This window comes from Fukomys damarensis, unplaced genomic scaffold, assembly GCF_012274545.1.
Source record: "Fukomys damarensis isolate Sample0158 unplaced genomic scaffold, DMR_v1.0_HiC HiC_scaffold_27, whole genome shotgun sequence".
Classification (NCBI taxonomy): Eukaryota; Metazoa; Chordata; class Mammalia; order Rodentia; family Bathyergidae; genus Fukomys; species Fukomys damarensis.
In genome coordinates, this window is record NW_022900939.1 from 264543 (window position 1) to 278796 (window position 14254).

Sequence of the window (14254 nt, forward strand, 5' to 3'; positions counted from 1 at the left end):
CCCCAGCACCGTCCACCCAGATGGCAGGCACACCTTGTTGACCTGAGTGACCACAGCATCCACAACCTCGCCTTTAAAGGGCCTGAAGACAATGGCCTTGTATTTAACCGGGTAAAGGACAAAGCCCCGGCCTGGCTGGATTACACCTGCGCCAATGTTGTCGATGGTGGTGACAGCAATGACAAAGCCGTACCTGCAGGGGAGGAAAAGACACTGCACTGTTTGTGTTGGGGTGTTGTGAAACAGGATCTCACTATGTAGTCCAGGCTGGCCTTGAACTTGCTATGTAGCTCATGACTGTATTCCCACCACTGGGGGAGGCTGAGGTGGGATGGTGAGTTTGAAGCCAAGTCTGGGCTATTCAGCCATACCCTATTAAATAAAAAAAAAGACAGAACCTTCCCCAGCTGTCCTGGCACTTGAAGCCCTAAACTCCCCACTCCCACCGGACAAAGTTATAACTCCTTCCTATCCCGAATGGGACAACCCCGTACAGAGCTCAGAGCTGTCAGCCCCAGCTTTCCTCCTCTTCCTCTAAACTCGCAATCTGCTTTTTCTAGTCCGGGAACACTGAGGCCCAGAGCATGAGGGTCAGAGGAACCCGACAGGTAACAGAGGGACAGCACACCGCCAGCTCTAGAGCTGGCTCGCTCCCGCCCTAGGGGGCCTCGGGATGTTTGCAGAGTGAATAAGAGCGGTGCTGGGGCTGTAGGTGGTGCTCACTTCCCCGTGCAGGTCCCCTCCACCTCGGTAAACAGCTTCTGCTTCACCGTGTTGAGCAGGTTGGGGCCGAAGTAGCGCGGGTGCAGTAGGATTTCATGCTCCAGGGAAATCTGTGGGCAGAGACGCATGGAGCCTCCCCGGGCCTCCCCCGGCCTCCCCCGGCCTCCCCCGGCCTCCCGCCGCCAGCTCACGTGGTAGAACATCTTCCACCTGAGATCCGGCTCTACAGTTTGTACCTGCGGCCGCTAAATCCCCCCGGAAGTCCCTGCTCGCCCCTACCGGCTTCCGGCCCCTCTGCGAATTTCATTGGTCTCCTCCGTGGGCGTGCCCTGGAAAATCCCGCCCCTCCACCCTGTGTATTCTCCATTGGTCTGTCGCGCTGCAGTTCGGCCCGGTTTTTCCCTCCCTGTGGCGCTAGAGCAATAGATCTAGGGATGTGTATCCTGGACCACCAGAGCACATCCAACACGAAGTACATTACTTGCAAGCAGGATTCATTATCGAGGAAAAACAACAAAACGCAGCAAATAGTCACAGACTGCTTCCCGCGTTAAGCACTGCATTACGCGTTGCCTGGGCACAGCTCTGCCCACATGTGTGTGTATGTGTGTGTGTTACTTGGGATTGAACCTTGAACCCAGCGCCTTCTCACTGAGCTACATCGTCTGCCCTTTTTATTTTGATTGATTTTTTTTTTTTTGTACCGGGGATTGAACTTAGCAACTTGCGCTTGCAAGGCAGGCAGCGGCCCCACTAAGCCAAATCCCCGGCACCTCCCCCACTTTAATTTTGAGACAGTCTCATTAACTCGCTAAATTATACAGGTTAGATTCACATTAAAAACCCTCCTGCCTCAGCTGCCTTGAGCGCTCGGCTTACCAGCAGGCTCCACAAAGCCCCTCCCCGCCCACACTTTTTCTGGCAGCCCTTTTATCAAACCCCCCTCCATTGGCTCAAAGAGTTGAGTGAAATCCTCTCGCTGAGCCCCTGACTCATAAAACGGCCCTGAAGAAACAGAAGTGTCCTGAGACACAGACCTCGACAACGGCCCCAGCGCAGCTGTCTCTAGAACTGGACCAGTCAGGTGGCCTTGGGCAGGCATCAAGTACTGTGCACCTCTGTAGGGAAGCCCAACTTGCCCTCCTATGAGAGCTGAGCGCTCACGTTTCTTAGCACTGTCCTACCTTCATGGAGACTGGGCCCCAGGGAAAAGGGTGCTGTCTCTCTAACAGCTCTTCCTTCGAAGCCCTACTCATACTCCATGGTGATGTATTCTGCTTGAAACCTGGCAAAGAACTCCTGCCCTCGGCTGTCAGATATTTTACATTGATCCTGTCAGTCCATGATATAGGATGTCTATTTTTTGGTGTGTCTTCAATCTACTGCCTCAGTGTTTGGCAATTTTTTGGTAGAGGTTGTTCCCTTCTCCCCTACTCTAAACTGAGCTGCTCCAAACTTGTGTTCTTCACTGCTGTACATGCTACTGCCAAGATGAAGTCCTGGACAAAAGGACAACAGAGCAGCACAGAGTGTCGTATCTCCTCCTCAGTGTGTAGAGTTTTATGCCAGCAGTTCTGTTACAAACCTGAGATCAGGTTGTCTATTTTTCAGTTGTGCGGACTGAAGCCAGGGCCTCGTGTATGCTAGCAAGTGCTCTAGCACTGAGCTACTGTTCGTTGGCAGGCCTTTTTCAAGACAGTCTCACTAAGCTGCCCAGGCTACTTTCAAACTTCCTTATCTCAGCCTACCAAACAGATGGGATTACAGATGAGTGCCACCATGCCTACATATTTCTTGGTTCGAGTACATACACTTTTTTATTCTTCATAAAAACTGAAAACGTGGCCGGGTGTGGTGGCTCGTGCCTGTAATCCCAGCACTCTGGAGGCTGAGGCAGGAGGATCGTTGTGAGTTCAAGACCAGCCTGGGCTACATAGTGAGTTCCAGGTCAGTCTCAACTATACAGTGAGACCCTGTCTCACAAAAAAAACAAAAAAACAAAACAAAACAAAAAAATCCTGAAAATGTTGGGGCTGTAGAATTGTAGCTCAGTGATACAATGTGTGTTTAACAAGAGCAAGGCGCGTTGGATTCACTCAACACACACGTGCGCGCGCACACATATACACACACAGAAAATAAAGATTATTTGTGTAGGCATGAAGGTGTATCATTATTTGGTAATGGATTAATAACTATCTTTAGTAGTGTGACATTGGGAGTTGAACCCAGGGCCTCTGCTTTGAGTTACATCCCCCAGCCCTTTAAATTAATTAATTAATTAATTAATTTTGGATTTTTGAGACAGGATCTCACTATGTAGCCTAGGCTGGTCTCGAACTCACAGTACAGTGATCCTCAGCCTCCCGAGTGCTGGGATTACAGGCATACAACACCATGCTCGGCTTTTTTTCTTTTTTAATTTTTGAGCCTGGGTTAGGGTCAACAAATTGCAGAGGCTGACCTAGAACTTGTGATTTTCCTGTCTCAGCCTCCCACAGTGGGTTATAGGAGTGGACCATCAAGCCCGGCTCGAAGGTGCTTTCTTTTGACCCGAGCAGTGGTATGGTTCAGTGTGGTATGAGCTCCAGGTCAGGCAGAGGCCCGCAGGTACCTAGCACAGGGGGATGAGCGGATGCAGCTCCTGGGTAGCGTCCGGTCACAGCGTGAAGACACGGACACTCCACGGAACACACGTGTCTACCACTCTGTCCGCTTCAGACTGCCTCCCGACTGACAGGCTGACATCGGACTGGCCTACGTCGTCTCAACGCGTCGCCAAATGCAGCCAGGCTTTTCATCTGCACTGCCAGCCCTGACCTCGCGCCTGTCCCACAGCACGTGCCAGGGCCGCAGACACTCAGGCGTCTGTTCACCTGACTGCTCCGGAACCACTGGACGCGAGCAGCGGGCAGCGTGGCCCGTGGATTTATTGAGGGACCTCCAGCAGGCGACAAAGGTGCAGAGGTGCGGCCGGGCTGGTCTAGGACCTGGGCCTCTGGGGTCCACGCTAGTTACCAGTCGTCCTTCCCAGAGCACAGCGGCTGTGCGACCTCAGGCAGAGGGAGAAATTTAGCCAACCCCGGAGCTCCAAGGCCCGCGAAGGCGGGAGTAGGAGGGGAAGTGCGCGGCAGGAGTGCCAACCAATTCAGCCCCTGGGCTGTCTGAGCGACAGCGACGAGCACCCACTCGGAGAGGCAATCCTGGAGAGACGGGATAGCGGGAAGCCGGCCAATCCGTGACAGGGAAGGCGAGCTCGCGCCAATCGGAGCCGAGAGGGCGGGAGGGGGCGGAGCCCGCCCGAGGGCTACTCGGTGGTGGGTGAGGGACGAGCTTTCGCTCTAGTTGCCACCACAGGAGTCCTGGGTCCTTGGAGGGAGAGAGGCAACGGCCCAAGAAGTGCCAGGAGCAAGACGTGGAGGCATCACCCTAGAGGGCCTAAACGCGAAAGAGAATCCTACTTGGAGGAGTTGCTGAAAGATACCAGGCGGCCATCGAGGAAGCCGAGGCTGGTTAGGGGCGGGACTTCCGGGGCGGGGCTTTTTAAAGGGGCGGGGGGCCTGCCGTGAAGGTTCTGCGAGGGGCGGGGCTAACGAATTGGGTGTGACGGGAGGGGTGCCGCAGGATAGCTGTTTAAAGCCTTCGTCCGGGGCTAGGGTGTTGGCAGCCGCCTTGGGCGGGGGAGCCACAGTTAGGGGCTGACGTTAAGGTTGCTGAGGAGGTCACCTGCTTCCCCCCCACACCGCCCTCTCTCCCCAGGGAGCCACTGGTGGCGACCTTTCCAGGGTGCGTTTTCTTCGTGGGATGCTATGGAGTTTCCAGAACACAGTCAACAACTGCTGCAGAGCCTCCGGGAGCAGCGGTCCCAGGGCTTCCTCTGTGACTGCACGGTGATGGTGGGTAGCACCCAGTTCTTGGCTCACCGGGCCGTGCTGGCCTCCTGTAGCCCTTTCTTCCAGCTTTTTTACAAGGAGCGGGAACTGGACAAGAGGGATCTGGTGTGTATTCACAACGAGATTGTCACTGCCCCGGCCTTTGGGCTGCTGCTGGACTTTATGTATGCCGGTCAGCTGGCCCTGCAGGGAGACACTCCCCTGGAGGATGTCCTGGCGGCTGCCAGCTACCTGCACATGAATGACATAGTCAAAGTGTGTAAGCAGAGGCTGCAGGCCCGGGCCCTGGCAGAGGCTGACAGCACCAAGAAGGAGGAGGAAGCAAGTGCACAGCCCCCTGGCTTGGAGTTCCTGTCCAGCACTTCCCATGGTCCTCAGCCTTCACTGGCATCTACTGAAACATCAGGCCAGTGGGGCAAAGAGGAATGGAAGAGTCCAGCCACTCCCTTACCTGCTGTTCGTTCTCTAGAGGAGCTACCTGTGGCTGGTGGCGCCGACACCACACAGCCTGGCATGGAGGTGGATTCATCGCACCTGCGGGCAGTGCCCCCACCAGGAGCAGATGGCTCTGTGTCTCTAGCCAGTCCTAGTAGCTCCACAGAGGCCCTCCCTGCAAACTACTTTCCTTCTGGCCTCCCCACAGTTTCAGTGGAGCCCCTGACTCCCCTTGGCGTGGGTGCTGAGAGCCTGCAGGTGGTGGAGGCTCCAGACCCTGGAGGGCCACTGCAAAGCTTCTACCCTGCAGCACCAGCCCCAGCTCCAGGTGAAGCCGAGTTGGTCCAGGTGAAAGTGGAAGCTATTGTGATCTCTGATGAGGAGACAGAGGTGACTGAGGAACAGCCTCAGGGTCCTGAGAGTCTGTTTTCACCTGCAGGAGCGGTGTTCGGACAGCCCGCCCAGCACCCCCACCCAGCCCAGCCAGCCCAGCCCCAGGCTTTTGAGGAGTCTGGGGGCATGGGCCTGGAGGAGGTGGGACCAAGTGACCACTTCCTGGCCCCTGATACTCACCTGCCCTACCACATACTGCCAGGTCCTGGGCAGTACCCTCGAGGACTGGTGACCTCACCCTTGCCCACACCCCCAGCCTTGCATGAGTCACTGTATCCATCCTCTGATTTTGAAGGAGCCCCAGGAGGTTTTGGGGTCTTTACTGAGGACGTTCCTACCTGCAAGACCTGTGGGAAGACCTTCTCATGCTCCTACACACTCCGGCGACACGCCACTGTGCACACTCGAGAGCGGCCCTATGAGTGCCGTTACTGCCTGCGCAGCTACACCCAGTCAGGGGACCTCTACCGCCACATCCGCAAGGCGCACAACGAGGACCTGGCCAAGCGCAGCAGAACTGATCCAGAGGCTGGCTCTGTTCTGGTGGTGCACCCCGCTCCTGCCTCCCCAACAGCAGACAGACAGAACAGCAGTGGAGGAGGGCCTCCCAAAGAATTTGTGCTTGGCCCTAAAAACTGATTTCTGAGTGCAGGAACTGTTGCCAGGCTTGCTCTTTGCCTTCTTCGCCTTAGATGGCAGCACTGAGGTGGGAGGTATCTCATTGCTCCATTTTTTGGGGGGACAGGGTCTTGCTATGCAGTTCAGGATGGCCTTGAACTGGCTTTGTATCCCAGGCTATCCTCAAATTCCTAGCAATCCTCCTGCCTCAGCCTCCTGAATGCTAGGATTACAGGTGTGCATCACAATGCCCCCCCCCTTTTGAGGCAGAATCTCACTCTGTAGTCAAGGCTGGCCTTGAAATCACAGCAATTCTGCTTCAACTCCCTTGGTGCCCAGCTCATCTCATCACTCCTGCTGTGACAGAATGAAATTTCTGCGGGGCAGAAAGCTCCTCCTGTCCTTCTCCGTCCTCCAATCCAGATAAGCAGGACTTAGGCAGAGCAGGTCTGCCTGGGAGCTCTGGAAGCCTTCGGAGGTGTAGCCACTGCTCCACATGGTGGAACATAAAAGCTCCTGTGAAATGACCTCTGTGAGCTGGTGTCAGCTGCTTTCTTTCAGGAACCTGCGTGTTGTCATCATCTCCCCAATTCTTTTATCCGACAGCTGTCTTGGGTAGGAGGGTGGGTCTGATCGCTTATGAGGAAAAAAATGAGACAGGCTGAAGTTGTTGTAGGTCTTATTAGGAAAGGTGTACAAATCAGGGCATCTTGGGCTGGGGATTTAGCTCAGTGGTTCCACTGCCTGCCACACAAGTGCAAGGACCCGAGTTCGATCCCCAGTACTCAAAACAAATTAGGGCATTTTACATAATTATGGCTTGTAATTGCATTCTGGGCTATATTGTGATTTTCATATAAATCATCATCTAATCCTCCATGTTATGAGGTACTTATCCCTGCCCCACTTTTTTTAAGACAGGGTCTTGCTGTGTAGTCCAGACTGGCCTTAAATGCTCTATGTAGCCCAGGCTGGCTTCGGACTCTTGACTGCCTGCCTCATCTGAGTGCTGGGATTACAGATGTGCACCACCACACCCAACTCCCCCTTTGTATTTTAGGTGAGAAAACTTGAGGCTCAAAAAAATACAAGTTAATTTATGTTCAGTCACCAGCTGTTTAAGGTCGTCAGGATGCAGACCTGGCTGTGCCACCAGGTGCCATTCATGGCATGTTTTTTTCTGTCCTTCGGAGCACTTGGCTTTGTTGCTGTCATTTCTGCTTTCCACATGAAAGACTCATGGTTGGCCGTGTTGGCACTGAGCACTGTGTTGATCCCCGGGCATCGGCCAAAGTGTGCACTGGACTTTGGCAGAGAGTAAAGTGACTGGCAGGAACTTGGGGCACTGTGCGGTGTGGAAGTGGCAGTGCTTGGGAGAAGCTACAGCCAGTGGCCCTGTGAGCAGCCCTTATGCTTATCTAGTCCCACTCCTGCCCTCCAAGTATGATGACCACAGCCTGGAGGGTCGCTGAGGTCAGGGGGGCATCTGCTGACCGTATACAGGGTTGCTGTGGGGTAGAGGGAAGTGATGGAGCTGCAGGGCACCCCAGAAACCCCTCTTTACACATGGGCCTGGCTGTGCGTAAGGAACACAGGGAGAGGTGGAAGTCTGGAGTCTTTTCCCTCTTTGGATCTGTGTGTCTACTTTCAGCACTCTAGTGCTTCCCAGGAAGGAGACAGAAATGAGCAGAAAGATGCAGCTGGGAAAGCTCCTTTGCCAGGACATCACAGGGAGCAGAAGCCGATGATGCCTAATATTTTTCACTGCAGAAAGCAGGAAAGCTAAAGCCAGGTCATGGTGGCACACCCTGTAGTTCCTGCTACTTGGGACGCTGAAGCAGGATTGATTAAGCCTATGAGTTTGAGGCCAGCCTGGGCAACAGCCAGACCCTGTTTCTAAAAAGTTAAAAAATATGTATTAAACTACTTGATCTTAGCCAAAAGGCCGAGAAGCGATTAAAAATGTATTTTTCCTTTGCTGTCTGAAGTCAGACTCAAGGACTTGTGTGTGATACGCAAGGACTCTATCGAGCTACAGTCCCACCGTTAACAGAACAGTGATAGACTACAGTACAGTAAGTCTCCAACTTACATACAATCAAGTTGCAAGCTTTCAGATATGAACGGACCTTGCCTTTCACAGATGCAAACAAATCACAGTGGCTCTGCCTCTGCCGGACAGTGTCACGCTGTGCTGTGTGCTCACCATCCTGTGTGGTAGTGGACAGCAGCACAGGGCTCAATCAGAGCCCAGGACGGCCGGAAGCAGAAGCAGAGTTGGTGTGCAGGGGACTGCTAGGCGCACACAGAGGTGCACGCTGAGTACTTGTCTGAGAGGTGTGTAAGACTCAGTGTGCCATACTTAAGGATGATCTGATTTATGAACGTTCTCCTGGAACAGAAATGGAACTCATTTGTACACTGGGGACTTACTGTATAGGTAGTGAGGGCTTAGGCGGGATCTGTGAGAAACTGCTTCTAAGAGTCCTTCACCTTCCAAACAGGAGACTTCACACCCACCAGAAATGCACTCTCATATTTAAAGCCACCAGCTCTTGTTGGGAACTGCGAAGGCTTGGTACAGGTACAGCCTCAGCTCCACAGCCTCGGGAACAGGAGACTCTGGCTCAGCAGCTCCCCTGGACACTGCTGCTCAGGTTGCAGGCCTTGGTTCTGCTTCTCACTAGCATCTCTCAGGGGAGTTGGGCTTGAAATAATGAAATGGAGGCCTATGTCTTAGCACTAAGAAAGGATAATGAAATACATTTCTAAGTACCCTTTTATTTTTTTCCTCCTTGATGCAGAAGACAGTTTAGTGTAATGTCAGATTTTTGAGATTAAAAAAATCAGAAAGCAAAACCAGCCCCAGATAAAACATGCAGCCACTTTTTTGTTTTGTTTTTTACAGCAGGGTCTTACTATGTGGTTCAGACTGGCCTTGAACTCACTATATAGCCTAGGCTGGTCTGGAACTCAGTAATCCTGCCTCAGCCTTGGGATTATAGGCATGTGCCACCATGCCCAGCCATGACAATTTTAATTCATCTTTTTAAAGCATGGTAAGGTATGGAACCACTGCAACCAGGTCTTCTGGTGGGGCCCAGATTGGACCCAGTACCAGGCTAACAAGGACAAGCTGGGATTTACCGCCCAGGCATAGGGGTAGGTCAGTGGATGGAGAATTACTAGAAGAAACATCAAAGTAAGTGGTTTCGATCTAAACTGACTTGGTAAGATTTGCACTGACACACTTTTGTTAATCCTAAACTAAGCAATTCAAGATGGTTGGAAAAGGAGCCACTCTATTTTTGTTAATTCTGTCCTTGGACATCATGAAATTATTTGGTAGAAAACTTTCTTTAGTTGCTGATTGTATCTAAAGACATAGGGAGGAATAAAGAGGAATCTACCCAATTGGGAAAGAGGGTGGTGTTTTTTTGAGACAGGGTCTTGATATGTAGTTCAGGTGGTTTTGAACTCATTATGTAGCCATCTGGCCTGGAATATGCAGTGATCTTCCTGCCTCAGCTTCCCCAGTACAGGCACGCACCATATCCAGCAAGGGTTTGAATATTGATAAAGGACTAAGACAGTGGTGGGGAACCTATGGTGCATATGCCACAGCAAGCTATTACTGCTAAAAACTCTAACAAAGGTTCACCATCACTACAGTATTGTCTTCCCCTCTGAAATCTACTTGCTTTATGGTTGATGGCACATACTTACTTCTACCACTTAGATGTAGACAGTACTACAGGCTTTCCACTGCTGGCCTAGTACCCACGACATCAGATTGTCCATGAGGAGTAAACAGAAACCACAGAGCAATTCTGGTTGATGGAGCCTCCTGCTCAACCAGACTAAACCTGGACTCACCCTCCCCAGGGTTGAAGGCATTAAGAAGCATCAGCCTTTCCTCCTTATTTTACTCCTTCGGGAGGATCAGAGCTCTTCCAAAACACTGGGTGGCAGGCAGAGATCTGGATTTTTTTTCCCAGGACTGGGGAATGCACCCAGCACCTCTGGCAGTCCTGGTAAGTGCTCTACCACTGAGCTACATCTTTCCCCAACCCAGGGTTTTGTTTTCCATCCTGCTCTGCCATGGTACTATTTCTAGAAGATTTGGTAATCTGTCTCTCTTAAGTTCATTACAGAAATGGGCTACCATATATACATATGTATGCAATTATTAAAAATTAAAACATTTACTTGGGCATATTTTTGACACAAGGCTGAAGGGTTACTCGATAAATACTTCACTGCTTGACTCCCATAGGTTTTACAAGAATAGATTAATAATTTTAAAAAGTGTTCTTTATCAATGACCTAAATATGAATAATAGCAAGGACTAGAAATTACAAGGAAAAAAATAGAAATCAGATACTTTTATAGGGAAAAAATCTGAATGTGTGAAATATTATGGAAAACAAGGAATTAAACACAAATGACTCATTTTAAATTTTTCATTTAAATATGGTGTATTTCCGGATGTTGCCTGGGTGTCTGGGAAGAGGAAGGAAGACACTTGTCCTCACCTGCCCTCTCCTGTGTGCACGCAAACCCAACAAGAGCTAGCCGTCCCTCAGGCCCAGGCTGGAAACCCCACAGACTCTACCCTTGGTTGGTGAATGTTTTCTGGTGCAGCTCTCCAGGCAAATGTCCCCACAATGACAGGTACTAGAAGCTGGACAGATACAGACATGGACGGTGCCAGTGCGAGTGGCAGAGTCTGTGCTGAATGCAGGGGCCTCTTCACTCTTGCTCGAGGCTTAGCTGCCCCTTGTGGCCTCAAGTCCACCTGTGCTTCAGGTGAGAGCTTCCTCCTGTTAGCCAAACATGCCCAGGTACAGCTCCTTCTGCTTCCTGTGGTAGCTGCTGAGCTCAGACTGCGTCAGCTGCAAGTATCTCTGGACATTGGCATCTTGGCAGATGGAGAGGATGGTTAGCGACAGATCATGAGTGCATATTGGACAGCAGAGGGTTGTTCACACACATTCATTCATCTCCAAACTCAGAACACATCAGAACAATTGCTCTACGCAATAGTAGTTTCCATTAAATACCACATTGGGTTTGGGAAAAAAGGATCTCTGTAGGGGGCTACAGTGGTCACCTGATTTTTTTTTCCCTAGCACTGGATGGAAATAGAACCCAGGCCCTCCCTTCTTTTATTCTGAGACAGGGTCTCTTTAAATCACTAAATTGCCCAGGATGGACTGGAACATGTTATCTTACTGCCTGAGCCTCCCAGAATGCTGGGATTACAGGTGTGCACCACCATGCCCAGCTTGGTTGCTAATTTTATAATGAAAGGAGTGTGAGCCAGGCGTGGTAGCTCACACCTGTAATTCCAGCACTCGGGAGGCTGAGGCAGGAGGATCACTGTGAGTTTGAGACCAGCCTGGGCTACATAGTGAGTTCCAGGTCAGTCTCAACTACATAGTGAGACTCTGTCTCAAAAAACCAAAAAAAAAAAAGGAGTGTAATGAAACACTTCATGTACATTTATGAGTTATCATAGCTTTACCTGGTCATGTGTGTTCCCAGTGTACCAGGGACTGAACAGCAAGCACTCTACTGCTAAGCTACACCCCCAGCCAAAGCAGGGAAACTAAGGCACTAAAGGAAACTTAGGCACCCTCTGGTTGCACCTCTGAAGCTGCTCTGGACAAATGCAAAAGGGACAACATCGTTGGTACTGAACCAGCCAACGTGGGGACAGCCTGTGTCCAGCCAGAGTGCCATCATCCCCTTCCCAGAGGTCGGTTTGTCCCTCTCCTAGGGCCCAGTGCAGTGAGCCAAGGCCACATGCTGACTCCCTAGGAGAAGGGATTGGTACTATCAGGTGTCCTCCTAGCCACCTCCTCCTTCCCATCCACTCTTCAAGGCTGAGGACTAAACACTTGAAAATGTGGCTTCTAAAGCCCTGGCATGCACTACAGTAACTACAGAAAACTGATCAATTAATGTAAAAAAACTTGCTGAGCATGGTGGCACACACCTGTCACCCCAGTCCTCAGAGGCTGAGGCAGGAGGATTACCAAGAGTTTGAGGCCAGCCTGAGCTATAAGTCAGTTCAAGTGTAGCCTGAACTACATAGAGGCCCTGTCCTAAAAAATAAAAATCTAAAAAACACCTGGAAGTGTACCTTAGGGGGAGAGCATATGCTTAATATGTAAAGGGCCCTGGGTTCAATCCCAAGCACACACATAGAACCCAAATCGCCACCAGGGTAGGGGGTCATATGCACACATAAAAGCAGGCTTACATATATAAAGTACAGAAGAGGCATAGAACCTGGCACACCCATAATCCCAGCACTCTGGGAAGCTGAGGCAGCATTTCAATTTTTTTGTTTTTGTTTTTGTACTGGGAATTGAACTCAGGACCTTGCACTTACGAGGCAGGTGGTAGAAGGAGGGAGGATTGCAAATTTGAGCCAGGCCTGGGCAATTTAGTGAGACTATCTTAAAAAAAAAAAAAGGGCTGGGATGTAGCTCAGCATGAACAATGGGTCCAATCCCCAGCACAACACACACACACACACACACACACACACACACACACACAGAGGTGCAGAGGTGTATCTCTACAGCCCAGACACAGACAATAGGCACCTATACACACATGCACTGTTAAGCATAAACATCTAAGCACACAAACAAGACTAATACTACTACTTTCATGTGGAAACAAAAACAAGGGGTGGAAGAATATTTTCACTGCATTCTTTTTTCCCCAGTACTGGGGATTGAACTCAGGACTTTGTGCTTGTGAGGCAGGCGGTAACACCACTGAGCCAAATCCCCAGCGATTTTTTTTTTTGGTTGGGTTTGTTTGTTTGCTTTTTTGAGACAGGGTCTCACTATGTAGTTGAGACTGACCTGGAACTCACTATGTAACCCAGGAACTCATAGTGATCCTCCTGCCTCAGCCTCCTGAGTGCTGGGATTACAGGCGTGAGCCACCACACCCAGCCTGTAATTTTTTTTTTTTTGAGACAGGCTATGTAGTTCATTCAGGTTGGCCTTGAATTTACATCCTCCTGCCTCAGCCTCCCAAGTGCTGGGATTACAGGCACGCACCACCTTGCCCAGCTAGAATTTTTTTTGGATACACAGTCTCACTACGTAGTTCCACCTGCCTTGAACTCAGTGTGTCACCCAGGATGGCGTCGAACTTGCAGCAATCCTGCCTCTGCCTCCCAAGTGTGGGGATTATGGGTATGGACCACCATGCGTGGCTACATTTTTTTTGAGACAGAGCCTTGCTGTGTAGCCCAGGTGGGCCTTGTACTCAGTGACTCTTGTGCCTCAGTCTCCCCATTGCTGAGATTACAGGCCTGAACCACCACACCCCGATACCTTTAGAATTTTGAACCACAAATATATTACATATTTAAAAGAAAAAAATCAATAAATTTTGGGTTCAGAGCCAGGGTGGGGTGGTTACTTCAAGTCAGCCTGAACTACACAGCAATACCCCATCTCAAACAAACAAAAATCAAAAGAAAATAAAAACCCCTTTCCACAGGTACCATCTAGCCCAGGGGTGGCAAATCTGTGTTATACAGGCTGCAGTTGGCCATTATCTTTGGAGGATCTAAGGGGCTCGCCAATCACTGACCTAAGGGGCCATCTCTTTGCCACTTGGCAGCTGTGGAGATTACAGGGCAGGAGTGGTGGGCATGCAGGTGGTCAGTGCACCCGGCTCGGCAACGCGGCACTTCTTGGTGTCCCACCAGCTCACCTTTGGGCTGTCTGTGCACAGCCGCCAGGAGGTAGCGCTGAGCCTGCTCGTAGTCCTGCAGGTGGAAAAAGGCCACTCCAGCCCGGTACAAGGCCTTGGCATTGTCGGGCTGCCCACGCAGGACCTTCTGACTGTACTCCCGCACCCTCTCGTAGTTCACAGGCTCCATCTGCAGGAGGCAGGCTGGGACGGGTGAGAGGGGACAGCAGGAGGCTCAGTCCCTGGGTTCCCCCGGGCTGCCTGAATCATACCTCTGGGGCACGGAGGTGCAGCGCCTGGTGGGTGAACACTCGGCAAGAATGCCCCTCCCACCTGCCTTCCGTACACCTTCAGGGCCAAGACAGGCCTAGTGATTTTCACCTTATCTTTGTGTGTATATGTAAAGGGTACTGGGGATGAAACCCAGAACCTTTCTCTTTTTTTTTTTTTTTTTTTTTTTTTT

The 14254-nt window shown here is 51.1% G+C and overlaps 3 protein-coding genes across 4 annotated transcripts in view; 1 reads left to right on the forward strand and 2 right to left on the reverse strand.

Moving 5' to 3' along the window:
* Polr2g (RNA polymerase II subunit G) overlaps nucleotides 1-1007 on the reverse strand; it is a 2605-nt gene extending 1598 nt beyond the window's left edge. The window contains exons 1-3 of the mRNA XM_010632975.2: nucleotides 915-1007; nucleotides 724-833; nucleotides 34-193 (exon numbers count right to left, since the gene is read on the reverse strand). Coding sequence (XP_010631277.1) covers nucleotides 34-193; nucleotides 724-833; nucleotides 915-926 — 282 coding nt within the window. The 5' untranslated portion in view covers nucleotides 927-1007. The remainder of the gene's footprint in view (nucleotides 1-33; nucleotides 194-723; nucleotides 834-914) is intronic.
* Nucleotides 1008-4009: 3002 nt separating this feature from the next.
* Nucleotides 4010-7978, forward strand: Zbtb3 (zinc finger and BTB domain containing 3). 2 transcript variants are annotated; one of them, XM_010632976.2, is made up of 2 exons: nucleotides 4010-4235; nucleotides 4483-7978. In XM_010632976.2, exon 2 carries the CDS (start codon nucleotides 4533-4535, stop codon nucleotides 6081-6083), a length of 1551 nt encoding a protein of 516 aa, XP_010631278.1. In that variant the 5' UTR covers nucleotides 4010-4235; nucleotides 4483-4532; the 3' UTR covers nucleotides 6084-7978. The 2 variants fall into 2 exon arrangements, with proteins under 2 accessions (XP_010631278.1, XP_033612547.1); XM_033756656.1 differs by having other exon boundaries at nucleotides 4010-4231.
* Nucleotides 7979-10699: 2721 nt separating this feature from the next.
* Nucleotides 10700-14233, reverse strand: Ttc9c (tetratricopeptide repeat domain 9C). The gene is made up of 2 exons (XM_019208813.2): nucleotides 13813-14233; nucleotides 10700-10984 (listed from the first exon to the last, which is right to left on the reverse strand). The coding sequence occupies exons 1-2, from the start codon at nucleotides 13979-13981 to the stop codon at nucleotides 10890-10892; spliced, it is 264 nt and encodes an 87-aa protein (XP_019064358.1). The 5' UTR covers nucleotides 13982-14233; the 3' UTR covers nucleotides 10700-10889.
* Nucleotides 14234-14254: the final 21 nt, after the last annotated feature.

Coding starts and splice junctions, on each gene's coding strand:
- Zbtb3 (XM_010632976.2), top strand. CDS start 4,533: ATGGAGTTTCCAGAACACAGTCAACAACTGCTGCAGAGCCTCCGGGAG.
- Ttc9c (XM_019208813.2), bottom strand. CDS start 13,981: ATGGAGCCTGTGAACTACGAGAGGGTGCGGGAGTACAGTCAGAAGGTC. Junction 10,985..13,812: donor TGTGCACAGACAGCCCAAAG/GTGAGCTGGTGG, acceptor CCATCTGCCAAG/ATGCCAATGTCCAGAGATAC.